This window comes from Barbus barbus (assembly GCF_936440315.1).
Source record: "Barbus barbus genome assembly, chromosome: 9".
Classification (NCBI taxonomy): domain Eukaryota; kingdom Metazoa; phylum Chordata; class Actinopteri; order Cypriniformes; family Cyprinidae; genus Barbus; species Barbus barbus.
Genome location: NC_136737.1, coordinates 7,411,551 through 7,432,941, shown reverse-complemented (window position 1 = coordinate 7,432,941; position 21,391 = coordinate 7,411,551). Strand labels below are relative to the sequence as shown.

The 21,391-nt window shown below is 35.1% G+C and overlaps 2 protein-coding genes across 4 annotated transcripts in view; both read left to right on the top strand.

Annotated features, from left to right (window-relative positions):
* The first annotated feature begins 1,183 nt into the window (after window positions 1-1,183).
* The window catches only part of LOC306875043 (uncharacterized protein), a 38,226-nt gene continuing 18,018 nt past the window's right edge, over window positions 1,184-21,391 (top strand). Inside the window, exons 1-5 of one of the 2 annotated variants that reach the window (XM_079425418.1) lie at window positions 1,184-1,507; window positions 2,310-2,642; window positions 3,212-3,556; window positions 4,645-4,773; window positions 5,430-6,719. In XM_079425418.1, the coding sequence (XP_079281544.1) occupies window positions 1,465-1,507; window positions 2,310-2,642; window positions 3,212-3,556; window positions 4,645-4,773; window positions 5,430-5,527 (948 nt within the window). In that variant the 5' untranslated portion in view covers window positions 1,184-1,464 and the 3' untranslated portion in view covers window positions 5,528-6,719. Of the gene's footprint in view, window positions 1,508-2,309; window positions 2,643-3,211; window positions 3,557-4,644; window positions 4,774-5,429; window positions 6,720-21,391 lie in introns of those variants that run through there. The other variant, XM_079425419.1, reaches the window with a different exon arrangement.
* LOC306875019 (uncharacterized protein) lies at window positions 7,645-21,171 on the top strand. Of its 2 annotated transcripts, XR_013784688.1 has the most exons (9): window positions 7,645-7,836; window positions 13,319-13,645; window positions 14,170-14,505; window positions 14,959-15,288; window positions 17,393-17,544; window positions 17,631-18,058; window positions 18,318-18,374; window positions 19,281-19,407; window positions 20,779-21,171. XR_013784688.1 is itself a non-coding variant. In XM_079425384.1 (7 exons), exons 1-6 carry the CDS (start codon window positions 7,785-7,787, stop codon window positions 17,676-17,678), a joined length of 1,245 nt encoding a protein of 414 aa, XP_079281510.1. In that variant the 5' UTR covers window positions 7,645-7,784; the 3' UTR covers window positions 17,679-17,716; window positions 17,927-18,048. The 2 variants fall into 2 exon arrangements, 1 of the variants encoding a protein (XP_079281510.1); XM_079425384.1 differs by lacking the exons at window positions 18,318-18,374; window positions 19,281-19,407; window positions 20,779-21,171 and having other exon boundaries at window positions 17,631-17,716; window positions 17,927-18,048.

The window sequence follows — 21,391 nt, the reverse complement described above, 5'->3', positions numbered from 1 at the left end:
CTTACCGGTCAGACACCTCCTGCACAAACAGAACAAAAGAAGCATGTAAAACATTTCTTTACCAGTTCTGTGTCTGATCTAAAAAGACCATCTGCTGAACACATGGTGTGAATCCTCCCACTACAGAGTTTGACTCTCCTAATGCAAACTGACATGATCTACATGTTTTACAGTTACATATAAATGCTCTTCTGACTCTTATTAAGACTTGAAATGTTCTCAATGTAAAAACACTCTTTATACTTTTATAATTCAGCATTGATAGTTTTTAAGGTAGCTGTCTAACTTATTAGAATTTGTAAAAGAAGAGTGTAATATTGTGTGAATCATCCTAAATGTCATGGTAAAATAAAGATTATGGATTTTAAAATGGTTTGCAGTTAGGCTCTTTAGTGGTAGTGAATAAATAAACAGGTAAATGTATTTCCCATCTCTCATTGTAGGTGTTACTGACGTGTGATACGAGCAGCTCAACATGAAACATGAAGTCAAACAGAAACGTGCTGTGGTCTGATTTCCTCACAATGATGGTGTGATCAGTTGATGGACAAACATCTGATGCATGAGCTTCTGTTGCAGGTGTGTTAGTTTGTAGGTGAATGCTATTTGGTGGTTAAAAAGATGAAAGACATTACATCTGGTTGCAATTAATTATTTTGTTTCATGAACCTTGTATTCAAAATAAAATGTAAAGAGATACAATTCATTAAGTCGTTGCTGGTCAAACCTGCACATTTTGGATTTCTCTTTATAGCCAGCTAACGATTTTTGTTTCCAAGAATGTTCTGAGAACTTTAGTTTCCCTTTCCCAGAAGGTTCTTTGAGGGTTGCTAAAAATAACCAAATGGGAACCATAAAGGAACATTAGGAAAACGTTCTGTTGTGCTGGAAACACACTAAATCAAAATCATCAGCTCATTAGTAGACACTGCAAGGACAAAAATGGGTGTATGATTAGAGAAACATCTATAACGAGTGGGAAGTTTGATTGAGAAGTACTGCTTTAAGTGAATTCAATTTGGTGCATTCAAATTAATCAAGTATATTAACAAATAAACGTTGTAATCTATTTTAATCATGTCTTAGTAACTGTTATTACATATACAGTACGTGGCCTATATCGAGTACACAACGGAGTGTGCGTATGAAGTGTAGGTCACATACGACTTCCTCTTCCGCCTTCGCCTGTTCACGCAACTGGCAAATGTCGCACATCCGGTATAAACGGGATTTATGTGAGGCGCAGCCATAGCAAAAACGACACAAGACTTTTTTTTTTTTTTTTCTTATGTGTGTTTTACAGTCGTTTCAGAGCTTCGATGTCGAACGTCACGTTACTAGCAAATTGAGACAATTTTGGTGTTGTTTTTGACACCGACTTCTCACAGTACTACTTTCGCTTTCACTTTAGCAATAGAATGACATAAAGATTCGACAGTATCTTTACTTATTTTGGTGGGAATTATGGTCAGATTTTTTTCCACACTGTATGTTTTTCTCCTGCCTGGTAAGACATTTATTTGTACGACATACTGTTATATTGTTAGCTCTGTTTCCGGGTGCAGAGAGGGACATTTTGTGACAGGCCATAAATATCCACTCACTTCTGGTTTTGAATCTCCCTTAATACTGAAGAGGAACATTAGAGAAATACTAAAATTCATATTATTTTGTTTTAAATGGTAAATATATATATATTTGTTTGTGTAGCTTCAAGTAGTCCTGTATTATGCACATACTTTGCAGCCTTAACTATTCATATTATTATAATTCTATAACTCATTAATAATCTTCTTTAACTCTGAATGTCTGAATTAAAGTTAAAATCTAATTTCAAATATCTCTAATATAAGCCTTGCTGTACCCATAAGATGAATGGGTTAACTTAAATGCATGCAAACCCAAAGACTGATATCTTTAACACTTTTATAAGTATTTGATTTGATAAAATATTATTATTTGAGTTCTAATATAGTAGAAAATAACAGTAGGTTCATCACTGATCTATGGAAATATGCAGTGACTTGGTTGTATGAATACACAAATATATGCATGAGAACAAGGGTATATGAATCAGGATGTGGGTTATGTTATTAAGTTAGTTCACGAGACTCGTGTATGTTCGTCTGATGAGTGAATCAATGATGTTCTTCTGCTGTTACATTATGAATCCAGACATATTTCTCTATTTACAATCTCTCATGATCGGAAGAAAACCATTTTCACAGCACTTTCCTGTTGTGTGTTTTTGCCCTGCTATCTTAGATGTGATTTAAAATGATCCGTTTCATTCTTTCTTTCTTCCTCAGGTTTGCTTGCTGCTGAAAGAGGTGAAGTGTCAGTGTCAGTGATGGAGGGATATTCAGTCACTCTACTCACTGGTGTTAAAGCAAACCAGCAAGGCATAATTACATGGTATTTTAATGGTATTCGTATTGCTCAAATCAATGGAGATCTCAGTAAGATCTGTACAGATGTTCAGTGTAATGAAGGTACTGAGAGATTCAGAGACAGACTGCAGCTGGATCATCAGACTGGATCTCTGACCATCACAGACATCAGAACCACAGACTCAGGACTTTATCAACTAGAGATCCGCAGCAGCAGCAGCAGTGAAAATATCTTCAATATTTCTGTTCGTGGTGAGTAATTCATTCAATTTTCAGACACCTAGACTGGACCGAAAGGGCACTTTAGCGTGGATATTAATAATTAATAGATAATAAACAGGTTAGATGTTAAAATGTTTCTTCTCAAATATGATTTAATGTCCTCGTCTTTATTTATTTGGTAAAAAGCTGTGATTAGTGATATGACTGTATATGTTATGCCTTCAATGTCCATGTTGTCTGAATGTTGTCTAGGCACAAATAAGTTTGTTAGGTTTTGCTCTCCGGTAGCTTTGTGTTTGAAGAGCTATTAAAATATATTGATTATGGTTTTGGGTCAAATTAGTTACTCGTGGGAAGTAGCCATATAATAAGTGGGAAAATGTACATCCAGATGATTGTTATCATAATAAACTCCTGCACAGTGATGCAGAACCCCTTTGTTTCACGATGATGTCCTGATCATGCTATCAGGGTTTATTCTGCAATAACTACCAGCTGGATGTACATTATCCCTTATTTAGATTACAGAATAGTCATATTCTGTAATAGACACCCACACACAGAAAGAACATGCCTAACTCACTTCATTTGTGTTTCAGGTATGTCTGCTGTAGAAACAAATGAAGTGAAGATGAACTCAGTGAAGGAGGGAGAATATATCACATTAGATACTGGTTTAACAACAGGCAAACATTATTCAGTGACATGGTATTTTAATGACATTCGCCTTGCTTATATCACTGGAGGTCCAGAAATCTGGAAATCTCCTCGGAAATTCAGTAGCAGAATGGAGCTGGATCATCAGACTGGATCTCTCAGCATCACAAACATTAAAACCACAGACTCTGGAGTTTATAAACTAGAGATCACCAACAGCAGCAGCAACAACCCTTTGCTGAGCATCAGGAGCAGCAGAGTCAAGACATTTCATGTTTCAGTCAGTGGTGAGAGTCATTTAGTCAATCAGGAATGTTCAAAACTGTTAAATTGAGTTAATACATGTTTTCATTGTGAACGGTTTAAAAAAAAAACAAGATTGATCATTTTACACAATACTAAAACACAAGGCGGCATTTATTTGATCAATTTTACAGAAAAAAATAATATTCTGAAATATTATTACAATTTAAAATAACGGTTTTCTATTTTAATATGCTTTAAAATACAATTTCTTCCTTCGAAGACAAAGCTGAATTTTCAGCATAAATTCTCAAGTCTTCATTGTCACATCATCCTGCAGAAATCATTCAAATATGTTGATTTATTATCAATATTGGAAACAGTTTCAGTTGCTTAATATTTGTTAATATTCTTCCAGGATTATTTGATGAATAAAAAGTTAAAAAGAACAGCATTTATTTAAAATATAAATATTTTGTAACAATATACATACCGTTCAAATGTCTGGGGTCAGTATTATTTTGTTCTTTATTTATTTATTTGAAAGAAATTAATACTTTTTTTTCAGCAAGGATCTGTTGAAGTGATAAAAAGTGATAGTAAATACTTATATTGTTAGAAAAGATTTCTATTTTAAATAAATGCTGTTCTTTTTATTCATCAGAGGATCATGAAAAAGTATCATAGATTCCCCGAAAATATTAAGCAGCACAACTGTTTCCAACATTAATAATAAATCAGCACATTAAACTGATAAAGAGACACATAATCTTTGAGTTTATTCAAGAAACTATTGGTAACCAATACTCAGACATGAAGACTAAATAAGCCATATAAGGAGAATATGACTTGAATTATGTTAAACAAACAAAAGCAAGATTTTCTGTAGAACATCTCGCTTAAACAAGAATGAGTGAATTACATAATATCAACATGAAAAATAAGATAAATTACTTGTATCTGCAAACACTCAATCTCCTGCTGCGCACAAATTATGTTAGGCCATCATTCACTAGATGGTGCCATTTATCTTAAAACTGATAATCCAAGTAGAAAGATGTAAATATCATTCAGAATGGTAAAACTGATGATGAATTTATCTCATTATAGACTAATGACTGTCTGTCTTTAGGTGTTTCAGATTCAGGTCTGTCTTCAGGTGCTGTAGCAGGAATAGTTATTGGTGTTCTTCTGGTGGTGTCTGCTGCTGTTGTTCTAATTCACCGTCACTGCAGAACTAGCACCTATGGAAAAGCAAAAGGCAAGTATTACATACAGCTGATAGAGCAAGAAGAATATGAGATTTCTTGTGTAAACATGTTTTTATGTTCAAAACATCAATGCGAAGAAACACCAATAATACATCAGTTGTTCTGTTACTTTAGCCAGAAGAACAGTGTTAAAGTGTCATTCATATATTTTGATCAACTTTTCAAGTAGGATGTGATGAGGCGAGTCTAGAGTCAGGATGTGATATAAGTGTACACTGTTAAGAAGTATTCTAGTTTTAGCTTTATTTTTGTCACCACATCAAAGCAGAACTTCACAGCTGAGACAGTTAAAACTCAAGCCAATTTCACAAATAAACTAAATCAAAATATAAAATCAACTGCAGAATACTGCCTTTTTGATACTTGCCTTTATTAAATTTTACGCTTTAAATTTATTGTTTTATTTCAATGATCCAACAGTAGGATGTTTATAATCAATAAATGATGCATTGATAATCTAATTTTAGAGTCGGAGGCTAACTTTTAATTTCAAACTCTGAATTTCTCATCAAACATGAAACATTTCAAAGAGAATGTATTCAATGACTGTTGATAACTGTTTCTCTTGTTTTCTGAACTCTTGTATTTGTGTTTTTGTATAACATTGTATTGATTTCTTTCACCTTCTGTGAATCTGTTTTCTTAGAGGTGAATCATGACCGGGATGAGTCTAACAATCAGAGACAGATGGAGGCCAGTCGAGAGGAGAGGATTGAAACAGCATCAGGAAATGACACAAGCTGAAACAGACACTCTGATGAATAATGACTTGAAGATTGGTCTGTTCATCATACAAAGTGATCAGATTGCATGGACAACTTTTTGGGATGCTTGAAATGTTTGGACCCTGCTGACTGTTGGCGATAATGACAGAAAATCCTCACGTTTATCAGACAAACATCCAGTGGGTACCAGAATGGCAGTGTTATTTTTTTAAATTATTATAAATTGTAATTATTGTAATGTAAATTGTAATGTAAATACTGTGAAAGAGTCAAGCTTTTAAGAAAATCCATTTGTTATACTGTCAGATGCTCAGGCTCTTCACATTTCTAACAGTTTTAATAATTAAGCTTAATATTGTAAATGGTAAGTATATAAGAATTTTTTTCATACCAGGGAAGAATTGCATTGTAAAGGAGGTTAATTTTGTGCCAAGGACCTGAAATTACACATCAGACTTTTCCCTAACATGTTCTTAAATGTTTTCTAAGTCAGCCTTGAAGGAAAAGTGCCATAAAAGTGCCATTCCATTTTTTGGAATGGAAATTAATCATTTTTACTCATAACAGACATGATTTGTGTGTTTGTTTTTAGAAATATGTTTTATGTAGTTATGTCTCTTAACATTGATATACATTTTTCACATTCTGGAATGTGGAATGGAGGAAAATATTGAATGTCCATATAGTGCAATACAACTGTAGCCCCCAAAGTAGAAAGAAACAACCATCTAGTGTTGTCTGTGTGTTGTCATACTATCCTGTCCAGCCCATGTTTTTGTGTGTGTGTGTGTGTGTGTGTTTGCGTGCTTTACAGCATTGTCATGTGATCTCGTGAACGTGTGTACCACAGTTAGCGGAAACTAGAGACTATGGTTTATTCAGTTTTAGACATGGATATTATTCTTACACAAAAACCTGTATTAACCCCACTGAGCTGTGTGGAGCACTTATAATAGATGGATGTACTTTATTGGACTTCATCTCAACAGCCATTCACTGCCATTATAAAGCTTGGAAGAGCCAGGACATTTTTTAAATATAACTATCTTATTATTGTTATTTTGTATTTTTCTGTATGAAGAAAGTCATATGCAGCTATTTCTCTTTTTGTATTTGTCTTTTGTGCTCATAGTAAATATGTAATTGTAAAGGGACTATCAATAAGAGTTGGACATATATCATTAAAATTCAATTAAAACTAACGTTTCAGTGTTTACTAAGCTATACATATATTATAAATGATCTGTGAATATAAAGAGGTTTTATTTTGTAGTATGAAAAAAATCATTTGCTTTTGAATGAGCAGAATATTTATAAATATGCATTTATTTCTTTAACTTTGCATCAGCCTATAAACAACATTTTCTTTCTGAAACAAGCAAAATTAACTTGAAATATATTTGTATGTTCGTGTGATAAATGGCATAAAATCATCTGATTCATTCATTATAAATAGATCCTTTGAATGATGAATTCCTAGTTTGGACACTAGATGTTGCTCTAAAGAAGTATTTGTAATACACACACATTAAGGGGGTAGTCGTGGCCTAATGTTTAGAGAGTCGTACTACATTGTAAGTCAAAGGTTGCGGGTTCGAGTCTCGGTATCGGCAAGGATTGTCGGTGGGGGAAGTGGTTCAACTCAATACCACGACTGAGTTGAGACCTCACGACCTTGAGCAAGAACCAAACCCCAACTGCTCAAATGATGCATGGGATTTGAAAGTAGCTAGTTTGGGATTTCTGAAAACAGACTTCAGCAGATAACAAATAATCTAATCTGAACTGTAGCAGCCGTTTTATTACCCTGACATTATTCATTACATATTCAACAGTTCACTGATCTAACAAAACTAAGAAACAAATGACAATTTCCACCTTGCATTTAATGTCACATATAAATTGTAATTAGTCCACATAACATTGCATAATGTTAGTCAGATTCTGGGAACTTTGCTTTCCATTGAGCTCACGGTGCTGTAATACAGTTTAGCTGCTGTTGCTCAAAATGCCACCAGATGGCAATTTATAAGTATAATCAATGTCAAAGCAGAAAAGTGTACATTTCGATCGGAGATATCAGTAATGTATTCGGTATTCAAATATATGTTGTAAAATAATAAAACAAGAACGGTTAATGACAACGGAGCACCATGAAGGGTGTGATTAATATTCAACTCCGCCCATTTCAGATTCCGATTAATTTCTAAAACTTTACAACAACAGAACTCTTCTATGGATCAGAATATTTATATTTGTTGTAAAAAGCAGTGAAAATGAAGCTTCTCTACATTTTGCCATCACTGCTCTGGTGTTTACTCGACCATGGTGAGACATTTAAAGTTTCTCTTCCGGCCGACATCGAACTAAAGCGAAAGTGACGCAGTTTGTTTAGTATCAGATCCAGTCAGAAATGTATTTATCATGTGTGTTTCGCTGCCAGTGTGTTGTTCTGCTCGATCGGAAGACATGTGTTACAATCGCTCTTCTGGTCAACAATAAACACGAACAGTGACGCGACTGTATACTGTTAGTTCGAGAGTCATGACTGGGAAAGATAATATTTTTAGCGTATTATTTAAATATATTTAAATCAATATAAAGCCACAATGCTTAGTTCCCTGTTCAATAAACAATTTAAGTGGGTGCAAACTAGAACTTGTTCAATACTAACCTGCAGCGTATTCATATTTGTTCAGTAACCCGTTCAGTATCCAGTTGCAAACTCGTTCAATAATAATAAATATTAGTAAGTGTAACCGGTGATCCATTGTTTGTTGGTCATTTCTCTACTTTATGTCCATGGTCTACTGTGTTACTGATGAGTTTATAACTTTCAGAAATACTAATTTATCTACTGTACAACGTTTAATGTTAAGAGATTGCCTGCTGTGTCCTTTGTCCATCAAGGTATTTTTCCTTCAAAACAGCATATACAAATTTGACTGAGAAAATGTGATGACCAATTAACTTCTTGTGAAAATAGAGATCAGTTATACCTTTTCAAAAAAGTATTTAATGATTAACTTTATTTTGTTAAGTGGATACAGAGTTGGTCAGTCAGGTTACCATTTAAATTCTAGGTATTTTTTCAAGCTACAAACACTTATTTTGTCAGTAACATAGTTGACTGATAAGTATAGGTTAGGGTTACTCATAGTTAGGGCTGATTTTATTTGCCAAATTCTAAACATATGCTCCCTGTGGCAGTCATACCTGTGTGTGTGTGTGTGAGTGAGCATGTCTTTTCTACATTGCATTTGTGCTCTAGTACCAGTCCTTCATTTCTGTATGGACATTTTCAGATTTATAGAGTTTTTGTTTTTTTTACAAATGAAAAAAAAAAATTTTTTTTTTTTTGCTTTTCCCATTCATTTTCAATTGGGGTTATATTGACCCCAAATATCAGACTAGTAAAAAAAAATGCATACCTTCAGAGCAACCAAATCAAGCCCAGGATTTTTTTTATGTGAATATAGATAGAAAATGTAGAAAAGTCACAAAATCTTATTCCACTGAGATGAAGGGAACCATTTATTTAAAGAAAAACTTGATTGGGGTCATATTGACCCCAAGGACAGTTTGAGTGTTTAAGTCTGTCTAAATATCATGAAGTAATTGCAATGTCTTCTGGTCCATATCATTTCCTTAGGAAGGTGTGCTATAGACACCGATTAATGTAACATAAAAATACTATAAATCCAGACCCAGTTATGGAGTTTTTGCCTCTGTAGTGGACATTCTATTTTAGTGAATTTTTCTGAGACCTCACATGTTACAGTTGTAAGTCTGGATTTCCTGTACAGAGCACATTCAGGGCTTTATAGAGATACTAAATGATTCACCATGACTACACCCTCTTTAAAGTCTTTAAAGGTCTTTAAAGATGGCTAAATTTAATTTAGTGAAACATTTTACATCCTTATGGAAATATGATTACATTTTGTAATTGTCATTTAAATCTGAATAATTTTCAAATTGTTTGTCATAAAGCAACATCTCAGGAAAATGCTATGGGTTTTCAAAGTCAAATATGACTTCCTGTTATGAAACTGGACATCATTTCATACATGTATTGTCCACTGTAGAGGACAATACATGTATGAACAATACATGTTTATTATGCATTTTGGGAGACATAACAATTTAATCGGAAAATAAATTATATATCTATTTTGTTATGAAATATTAGATATTATTATGAAAATCTGGTCAATTATTACTCCCATTATGACAATTCTTTTTTCAACATGCTGTCCCAACAGCAACCCATTAATATGCAAATTAGATAGATACACTGTGTTTAATGGGAAAACCAGTTTATGGACATTTTTACACACATACTGCATAAAACAAAATGGTATATCAAATCATTTTGTTATCTATTTTATAACATAGTTGAGAATCATCCTTAAACAAAGTTTAGAAGAAAAAAATCCTGAAACCTACAAATGTATCGGTGATTTTAAAAAAAAAATCCCATTGTTTTGCCTTTTTGATGTCTATTCATAAGATTTTATTTTTAGAAAAACTTAGTCCTAGTGTCCTCTACAGAGGACATAGAATAAAACATGAATAAAATATAATTAAAAAAATGTTAATTGGAAATGGCAAACGTATTGATCAGCAATGCAGGATCCCCAAGATCCATTTTAAGACATAACTGATTAAATTGAATTGATTATTTTTTATCACTTTTACAGTTATACAAATGCCTCATTAAAATGTCTACAAATGTATAAAACTGATCTGAGATCAGGTAAAAATATAGACGTTTGTTCAGTGGTTTGCTGCTGGGGGGCAGTTTGAAGCAGGCTCCAAACCACTAGTAGTTTTGTAAGGTTCCCTCTTTTATTTTATTTTATTTTATCCTTTTCCACTCTTGATGTTGTTACTTTATGATTTTCTTAGACTTTGACTAATTTAATGGTTAATCACAAAATCCTCCCACATTCATTCTATAATGATGAATTATTTCCAAATACAGCTTTTCAAATCATCTAGTGAACATTCCTGTGTTTTTTATATCGCAATATGTATTGTTGAAAACCTAAATATTGCAGTTTCAGTTTTTTCGATTATCACGCAGCCAGATACAGTCACTGCTGGAAAGGCTTCAAATACGAAGAAGATCCTGGAAAACCAAAGGTTGTGAAGGACCTGGAAGGGCTCATGAACAACTGTCACAAATCCAAAAACATCATCGATCATCCATAACAACACAGTATTAAGATTCAAGGGTATATAAACTTTTGAACTGGCTGTCTGGAGCTGAACACGCTCAAAACAGTGAAGATGATCGTGAACTTAAGGAGAAACCCCCCTGCACTCCCCCCACTCACCATCATGAACAGCACTTTAACAACAGTGGATAATTTCAGATTCCTAGGCACCACTATCATTACTATAGAGCTGTGGAAACAGTTCTACTCCGCCATCACTCAATCCGCTGTCAAAGCTGCCAAAACTGACTTCAGAAGATTACATTGGATAGTCTGGACTGCTGAGTGAATTATTGGTACAACTCTTCCCACTCTCCGAGAACTGTACTTATCCAGAGTGAGCAAAAGGGCTGGTAAAATCACTCGGGACCCCTCACATCCAGCACACTCCCTCTTTGAGCTGTTACCGTCTGGTCGCCACTATAGAGCTCTGAGCACCAGAATGGCCAGGCACAGGAACAGCTTTTTCCCTCAGGCAATCCATCTTATGAACACTTGACAATGTGTAACAAATCTGTAACACACAACACTATTATACATTTATTTATTTAACACACATTCTTATTTACAATTCAAATTTGCATATAACGTGAATACAAAATTGCCTATTTTATATATTGTGTTTTTGCTATTTTTTACATTGTCTGTTTTGTATATTTGTATACAGTGCCCTCCAAAAGTATTGGAACAGTAAGGCCAATTCCTTTATTTTTGCTGTAGACTGAAAACATTTGGGTTTGACATCAAAATATGAATATGAGATGAGAGATTACACAACTTAGAAGATAGCACCTTTTGTTTGAACTCATCCATTTTTCATGGTACCAAAAGTATTGGAACATATAGAATTAACATAAATTAAAGTGAAAAAGACTTAATATTTAGTTGCAAATCATTTGCTTTCAATAACTGCATCAAGCCTGTGACCCATTGACATCACCAAACTTTTGCATTCTTCTTTTGTGATGCTTTTCCAGGCTTTCACCACAGCCTCTTTCAGTTTTGGGGGGTTACTCCCTTCAGTCTCTTCTTTAGCAGGTAAAATGCATACTCTACAGGGTTTAAGTGTGGAGATCGACTTGGCCAGTCTAAAACCTTCCACTTCTTGCCCCTGATGAACTCCTTTGTTGTTTTGGCACTATGTTTTGGGTCATTATCTTGCTGCATGATGAAGGATCTCCCAATCAGTTTGGTTGCATCTTTCTGTAAATTGTCAGACAAAATATTTCCGTAGACTTCTGAGTTAATTTAGCTGCTGCCATCATGTGTTACATCATTACTGAAGATTAATGAGCCTGTCCCAGAAGAAGCGATGAAAGCCCAAGCCATTACATTACTTGTGTAATGTGTACTATAATGTACACCTGTGTACACTGTGTTTCAGATGAGCTTGTATGTTTGGGATCATGAGCAGATCCTTTCTTTCTCCAAACTTTTGCCTTTCCATCACTTTGGTCCATAAAATCAGTCCATAAAACCTTGTCCCAGAATTTTTGAGGCTTGTCTCCTATTCTTCTTGCTAATGAGTGGTTTGCATCTTCTGGTGTAGCCTCTGTACTTTTGTTCATGAAGTCTTCTGCGAACAGTAGATTGTGATACCTTCACTCCTGCCCTCTGGAGGGTGTTTCTGATGTCACTAACAGTTGTTTTAGGGTCTTTCTTTACAGCTGTCACAATGTTTCTGTCATCAACTGCAGATGTTTTCCTTGATCTACCCGTTTGAGGTGTTACTTAGTACACCAGTGGTTTCTTTCTTCCTCAGGAGATTCCAAATGGTTGTACTTGCTATTGCCAGTGTTTGTGCAATGGTTTGATTGATTTTTCATCTTCTCTCAGCTTCACAATTGCTCGTTTTTCACCCATAGACACCTCTCTGGTTTTCATGTTGGTTACACGTCTAACTAACTATAAATGCAGTCTGCATGGATCTGAAACTGAGCGCAGACATTCAGTGCTATTTATTGTTTGAATAATCATTGTGATAGGACACACCAGGGCAACAAAACAGACCTGGCAGTCACATGTTCCAATACTTTTGGTAACATGAAAAATGGGTGGGTTCAAACTAAATGTGCTATCTTCTAAGTTGTGTATCAGATCCAGATGAAAATACCTGTAAATAAAAGTTGAAATGTTAATCTCTCATCTCATATTCATCTTTTGATGTCAAACCCAAATGTTTACAGTCAAAAATAAAGAAAATAAAGAAATTGGCCTTACTGTTCCAATACACTTGGAGGGCACTGTATTATTATTTTTATTATCTGTGTCTTGTTGCTGTCATTCTGTTGCACTGTGGAGCTTCTGTCACTAAAACAAATTCCTTGAATGTGTAAACATTCCTGGCAAAGAAAGCTCATTATGATTCTTTATTTGTGTATAATTTTGTCTTGTGATCCATGAGACTCATGTCTGTCTGATGAGTGAATGTGTGAATCAGTGATGTTCTTCTGCTGTTTGTTTACGTGTTACATTATGAATCAAGACATACCTACATCTTTATGATAGATCTTTCTGTAAACAAAAATCACAGCACTTTCCTGTTGTATAATTTTGTTTGGCTCATAATTAACTGTTACTTTCTCTAGATATGCCTGGTGTTGATACAGATGGAGTGTCATTGACAGTGATGGAGGGAAATCTAGTCAATCTGAACACTGGTGTTGAAACAAACCCACAAGAAAATATTAGGTGGTATTTTAATGGCACTCTCATCGCTGAAATCACTGGAGATCAGAGTAAGATCTGTACAGATGATCAGTGTAAAGAGAGATTCAGAGACAGACTGAAGCTGGATCATCAGACTGGATCTCTGACCATCACAAACACCAGAACCACAGACTCTGGAGTTTATAAACTAAAGATCATTAAAAACACAAGAGACAGTGAAAAGATCTTCATCGTTTTTGTTAAAGGTGAGTCTTTATGTTTGAAAGCACGTGCATCACAGCACATCATTAATGTGTTTCCTGAAGAACAACATTGCTTAGCAAAGCAATTGTCATTTGTTGTTGTTATAAATCTGTTATTAAAATTTTCTATTCTTGTTTTATGAAACCTTGCCAGGGGTATGTAGTAGTAAGAGAAATTAGCCCTGTAAAGTTTGAGGCGCTCTGCACTGTGCTCAACAGTGCCACTCAACATTGTATGTTAATATAGTGGATAATAGCACAATTTTCTTGAGGTGTTAGTTATCTGTAACATTCATAATATTCATATCTTGTTCACGATCATCCACGAGGCTCATGTATGTTTGTCCAATGATTGAATGTGTGAATCAGTGTTGTTCTTCTGTTGTTTGTTTGCATGATGGTACATTATGAATCCAGACATATTTCTCTAATCACAATCTTTATGATCTGTAGAAATCCATTTTCACAGCACTGTCCTGTTGTATAATTTAGTTTGACTTTTGTTTAACTGTTTATTTCTTCCCCAGGTTTTTTCAGTGTTGACACAGATGAAGTATCATTGTTTGCGATGGAGGGAGATTCAGTCACTCTGCACAGTGATGTTGAAACAAATCAGCAAGAAAAGATCAGATGGTATTTTAATGACATTCGTATCGCTCAGATTACTGGATATCAGACTAATATCTGTACAGATGTTCAGTGTAATAATGGCACGGAGAGATTCAGAGACAGACTGAAACTGGAGAATCAGACTGGATCTCTGACCATCATGAACATCAGAACCACAGACTCTGGAGTTTATCGTCTACGGATCATCATCAGCAGCAACAACAGTGAAACACTCTTCATTGTTGCTGTATATGGTGAGTCACTGTTTAAAAGCAAGTTTTGTACATTTAAATTAATTGATATTTTTGTAGTGATATTTAATGGTGATTTGTTTTTTTTCTTTACTAGTAAAATAATCCACATGCAATTTAGTCAAAAACACATTTACTGTTGAAATGGAATTTGTACATTTAAATATGAATTGACTTGAGTGCGATGCGAATTATTGTTTTTCCTTTGGTTAGTTATGGATTTATCTGTTAGTCTTATTTTAAATTAAAGCTTTGTTATGATCTGTTTGCATCCATCAGTTTTTTTTTTTTTGTATTTTTTTTTAGTTCATTATGAATCTAAAGTGCATCGGAGTTGATGAAAAATATGCTTATTAGCTTAGTTGTGGATAAATGTTGCTTTTTAGACAAAGTAAAGAGGAGTCCACTGTTTACCTCTCAAAAGGGTCCTCCAGCAGCTGTTGGTTTGTGTTTCAGATGCTCCGGCTGCAGAATTAGATACAATGAAGAGAAAGTCAGTGAAGGAGGGAGAATATGTCACTTTTGATCCTGGTGTAACAAAAAACTCAAATGATTCAATGACATGGTATTTTAATGACATTCTCATCGCTGAAATCACTGGAGATCAGAGTAAGATCTGTACAGGTGATCAGTGTGATGAGAGATTCAGAGACAGACTGAAGCTGGATCATCAGAATGGATCTCTGACCATCACAAACACCAGAACCACAGACTCTGGACTTTATAAACTACATATCTACCACAGCAGAATCAGCATCATCAAGATATTCAGTGTTAATGTCACTGGTGAGTATCATTTAGTCATTCCATGCACTTCCCTTTGCAGTTTTAGAGAACAGTTTTTAACGTAAATTACACCAGTAAATGTTTTGATTGTGGGCTGTTAGAAAGAGTGAGCTTTGGTTCAATATTAATATATAACTGAGATCCTCTCTATCATCTTCATTGCGTATTTTTACATTATGAATTTTACCATTTTCAACTTGGCGCTCTAGTGGTTAATAAACAGAACTGCGTTCGTCTTGCGGAAGAATATTGTGGCCGGAGCTACTTCTTTCTGTTTATGTCTATGGCGAATCACGCAGGTACTGGGCTACTCCGCAGTGGTACCCGATCCAGTCTAAATAGTCCGAATATAAACACTTTATAGCTGTACCGTAGTGATTCAGGACAAGCCAAAAAGACGGTTTGGAAAATGGATTCATGGTTTACTCGCTTATTATATAAATTTTGTAAATTTTGAACACAAAAAAACTTACAGACTGCAGCTTTATTAATAAGAAGAATGCATAATACTAGTTTCCCATTTAACCCTTTGGTATTGTTCATTTGGGGGTCACACTTGTGTTGTTCGCAGTCAAAACTTACCGAACACCCGAAATGTAACTTTTTTTTATTTTCATAATATTTTTTATTTTGTATTATGAGCGAATTTCATGGTACTAATTAATATTGAACTTTTTTTTCTAAGATTTTGATATAACTTTTCAATTATGGCAGTATTTCATGTTAAAATAGAGAAAATGCCTTTAGAATCTAATTTTTGAAGTCAGATTAGTGCCATCTGGTCGGAGTAAAAAACAAAACAAAAAAACAAAAATGTGCAATTCCATGGTTTAGCCACTAGATTGCTATATAGCTCTATTTAAAAGGCTTAAAACTCTAGTTGTTTTTAGGCATAAAGACTTATTTTTATTAAGTTGTGGATCTTGACATATATTTAGACATTCTCAAAGACAACTTTTTGTAAAGGTTTAGATTTTTTTTTTGGTTTGAAATTTTGGTTTGAAATGTTAGTTTTTGCTTAATTTTACTACAGTCAAACACGGAGAAAGGCATTTTGTTACACATAATACCATAACTCAACAAAAATGTAACAAAAATGAACAGGAATGCTTTATCAGAGATTAATCAATATGATTTCAACCTCTTATTTGAGTCTTGCTCAATTTTGCCATATTGTTACAGCCACACCAGTTTATTTGTGTGTATAATAGTGTGTTGTGTTGTGTGTGTGTGTGTGTGTGTGTGTGTGTGTGTGTGTGTGTGTGAGTCTGTGAGTGTGTGTGTGTTTGAGTGTGTGTGTCTGTTTTGTACTTTTGATGTTTTAGTGTGTAACCCCTTCCTTGGTGTCTGTGTTTTGACTGCTTTTTTGCTGAATTATTGATTTTATTTCATGCATTTGCAGAAACATGCTTTGTGTTACAGTCACACTATATACAGGTCCTTCTCAAAAAATTTGCATATTGTGATAAAGTTCATTATTTTCTGTAATGTACTGATAAACATTAGACTTTCATATATTTTAGATTCATTACAACACAACTGAAGTAGTTCAAGCCTTTTATTGTTTTAATATTGATGATTTTGGCATACAGCTCATGAAAACCCAAAATTCCTATCTCAAAAAATTGTCTGTGTCTGTTTTGCACTCTTGATATTTTTGAGTGTCACCCCTTTATTGCTGTGCACCCTTTTTTTCTGCATCGTGAATGATTTGTAGATTGTACACACAAAAGATTCTCTGTATTTTCATATTTTTGCATATTTCCCATTCATTTCCAATGGCGGTCATTTTTGACCGCGAACAACACAAGTGTGACTATTTTTTTTTGCTTTTTCGAATCAAGTCCACATTTTTTTTTTTTTTGTGGTCACATAATGACTGTCATAAAAGTCACCAAGGTTCGTACCATTCCGATGAAGTAGCGATTTTTAAAAATTAAAAAAAATAAATTCTGGTCTAAAATGACCAAACAATACCAGAGGGTTAATACTGCATGTTGCTATTTTAGCTTATCATATTGATGAACAAAGTAGAAAGGTGTAAATGTCAGTCTAAAGTATTGTTATTAATCAGTCTCTAATATTAATGGCTGTCTCTCTTTAGCTGTTCCAGATTCAAATGTGTCTTCAGGAGCTAAAGAAGGAATATATGCTGCTGTTGCTGCTGTTCTGCTGGTTGCAGCTACTGGTGTGTTTTACTGTCGCTTCTGGAGATCTAGACAAGCAAGAAGACAGATGCAGTTCAATCATGATCAGGTGAGATATTATGTGCATCGAATCTGTGTATGCAAAAAAACTGTGAATTATGCCTTTATCTTCTGTGAATATGTGTTTTCTTGCAGCAAAGTGGAGTGGAAGACGGTTCTGTAATCAGAATGGCACTCCATTGATGGCTGCGGAAAATGGGATATCACAGTCCGTCCAGGACTTTGCGATTCTGCGCTAGCTGAATGTAACGCTAAAAACTCTGCATAATTTAGGGGATCTTGCAATTTTTCTAAATTTTCGCAGATCTCCAGCAGATTTCGGGCCTAGATGTGTCATGTGACATCATTGCATCATAATATTGCATCTGGCCCCACTGTAAAGTGCACATTCGCTCTAACACACACACAGGAAGGGGCATGCTCTGAGGGACATCTTTTCTATTAACCGGTTCTATTTATCAACGGCCTGTATGCTACGAAAAAGAGGATTACACGCTCTGTAAACATTTCCAGAAAGGATGAGGAGCAAGACAGATCGCGTGAAGGAGATGCTAAATGAAAATGTAAGTTCACTCTCTGACAGCAGGTGGAGCTTATGTAACAGCAGCAATAATGAGGTTTCCAGGTTTACCCCTGTAAACAGAGCAGGCTGCCCTACTTTCTGTGACATAATAATAGTCAAAAGTAATTTCATAAGTGTGTTTTGTTTTGTCATGTACTTGATACACCAGGCTTGTATGGCCAATATAGTGAATATGAAGGGAAAAAAACTATGCAAAGCAGCACATTACCAGCAATACAGCACATTTATTTCTTTCTTAGTGCGATGTTCGTGCATGTCATGTGAAGAGGAAGATGGAGACCTGTGGGTCGTTCAAGGTAAAGCTCACTACTTCACATTACCCTGCATAAATTCAGTGGGCCATTAGCAGATGCCACCCATGGCTCACTAGCATTTTGCTCATCGTTTTTACAGAGGTCTGTGGTTCATAATCACTTTTAATCACACTAACTAAAATGTTTGTCCACACAATAATGGATCAAAAACAATGTACAATCGCAACTGCAAATTTATTAATTTTAGTGAACAGATTAAATATACAAATACATTTATATTTATCCAATGATTTTATGCAATGTGACGTTCAAATAGAAGCATTCAATTCACATTTATATGAACCAGTACTAAAGGTTTTTCTATAGCATTTTCAGTATCTGTCTATTATTATAATTCTATCATGACAACTCTTGGAAGATTTTAGCACGGTGATGGATATGACAATGCTAATGGTCTTGGCGGAATAGATCTGTTACGCTGCTGCTGCTGTTGGTTATTACTGTAGTTGTAGATTATTGCTGCTGCTGCAAGCATGTACAGGAACTTGCTACTGCCAATGCATACGGTGATATGGTGCTGTGAGTATGTAAGACATACTGCTGCTGCACAAGTAGCATATAAAATACAGAGTGTCTATTTACACTAAGTGCAAATAGGCTATTTACACTAACTCCGCCCACCAACATGTTATTGAGCTAGTCAACACTACAAAAGATGCTCGTCAACCAGACGCGATCGACCCGAGTTCGAATCCGCCTTTTGCTGAACTTTTTTCCCGTCCTTTTCAAATATCATATTGTTACAGAAGTATACTCGGAACACAGAGATAGTGGTTAATAGGGAGTTTATTAGACAACACAGTGGGATGAGCAGGAATTCAGGTGAGTAGACTGAGCAATGATACTTTAGATGCAGTGATGAATGTGATGACAGGCTTCATCTTACAGGACCAGGAGATCATGGATGGATGGAGACATGAACACACGCAAACCAGTCCGTCTTGAAGGTGGGTGAGAGAGGCACGGAGACTATGGAGGATGAGGATGAGGAGAACACGCCGGAGAAACACAAGAGGCAAGTACGGGAAACAACGCTGAATGTCTTACTTGGAATCATTGTGGGAGTAGAGAATGGGTTCAATAAGTATAAACGAGACCGGACACTGGAGTGAGGTGATGTATGTGCTTTTGTAGTCAGCGTGATGAGTGAGCAGATGAGGAGCAGGTGAATGTGATTAGTATTCAGGTGAGAGGGTGTGCTTGGATTGGTTGGGATGGAGACCTGGCTGTTCTGTGTCACATATCATATCACATCAATTTTATTTTATTTTCAATAAACGAAGGAAATAATCAAAAAGTTGAAAATAAAGTATCGGGTTAAGCCTAGCTGTAGGGAGGGCTTTATTGTCACAATAAGGTGGCATCCATTTAATAATTTGAATTAAAATAATAATTTACACATACGTAATGTTATTATTACATACTGTTTTATAAAAAAACAAACTCAAGCGAATGCTAACCAGCCATTTAAATGTAAAGCAGTAAGCTCATTGGCTGCGCATGCAATATGAATCAATCTGCTTATGCCAAGTCATTTAACGTTGTGAATATCATTAGTTACGTGAAGAATCCATCAGCATGCACCATCTAGAATTTCATGAAAGAACTTGGCATATGTTGTTTTTCCTATCTCCATCTCGTTCAGTTCTCTTCATTAAAGGGATACGCCACCCCAAAATGAAAATTTTGTCATTAATTACTTACCATCATGTCGTTCCAAGCCCATAAAAGCTTTGTTCATGTTCGGAACACAATTTAAGATATTCTGGATGAAAACCAGGAGGCTTGTGACTGTCCTATTGACTGCATAGTAAATTGCAAAGTCAAGGTCCAAAAAAGTATCAAAGATATTATCAAAATAGTCCATCTGCCATCAGACGTGCAATCTGAATTTTATGATGTGACAAGAACACTTTTTGTGTGCAAAGAAAATATTGACTTTATTCAACTTTTTCTTCTTCTCCGTGACACTTCCTGCAAGCGCGTTCATCAGTTTTTACAGTATCAGTTTTACAGTATCGTGTATCAGTTTTTACAGTTTCCCAGTAAATGATCCCGAGCGACTGAAGCTATGGCTAGTAGCTGTTTACGTCATGCGTCATCTGAGGCATGCTTGCGTCGTGCTCTGCTAGTGAACCCATGAACGCGCTTGCAGGAAGTGTCACGGAAGAGAAGAAAAAGTTTAATAAAGTCAATATTTTGTTTTCTTTGTGCACAAAAAGTGTTTTCGTCACATCATAAAGTTCAGATTGCATGTCTGATGGCAGATGTACTATTTTTGACGATGTCTTTCATACTTTTAAGCATGTTTGGTTGTGTTGTTTTTGTTCAAAGTGCTCAGTATATCATGCAATTATTGTGATTTGTTGATATTTTTGTATTCTAGAATCTCTGAGTGATGGGAATGCTCACACATGAATGACTTCACATGAATTTTCTGCATGCTCAGACCAGTTTTTACCACCACATTTCAGGACTGGCATATGGACAAGACATCTATGTCTGTGTGAATATAACAATAACCATTACAACCCATGACTTGAGCAAAACGCTGAAGTAATCAAAAACCAAACTTGTGTTGTCAGTAACAGAGGCGAGGTTTGCTGAATTGTACACAAGAACCAATTATATTAGAGAGAAAGGATGTAAAGAATCACATCATCTTTGCCACGAACCTATGCTATACTATATACAGTAAACTGTTGTGCTCTCTTTGTCACGAGTATTCTTTGGGATTGTTGCTTATGTGAAAAATGCTATTAAAACATCTGCTACTCTTATAGCTGAACCCTGTGTGTCATTTTTTTTAGTTCATCAGAAATAAATGAACTAATCAGACACTGATTAATTTATATAGTGACTGTTGTGTCTCTACTATCTGGACTTATGATTTCAACTCAACATGCTCTCAACTTTCACCTTTAACATTTTAGGATTCAACCTGTGACCTTCACCCAAGCTGTTTAGCTTAATCCTTAGCAATAGGAGCACACAACTCA

Coding starts and splice junctions, on each gene's coding strand:
- LOC306875019 (XM_079425384.1), top strand. CDS start 7,785: ATGAAGCTTCTCTACATTTTGCCATCACTGCTCTGGTGTTTACTCGAC. Junction 7,837..13,318: donor CTGGTGTTTACTCGACCATG/GTGAGACATTTA, acceptor TACTTTCTCTAG/ATATGCCTGGTGTTGATACA. Junction 17,545..17,630: donor TGCAGTTCAATCATGATCAG/GTGAGATATTAT, acceptor GTTTTCTTGCAG/CAAAGTGGAGTGGAAGACGG.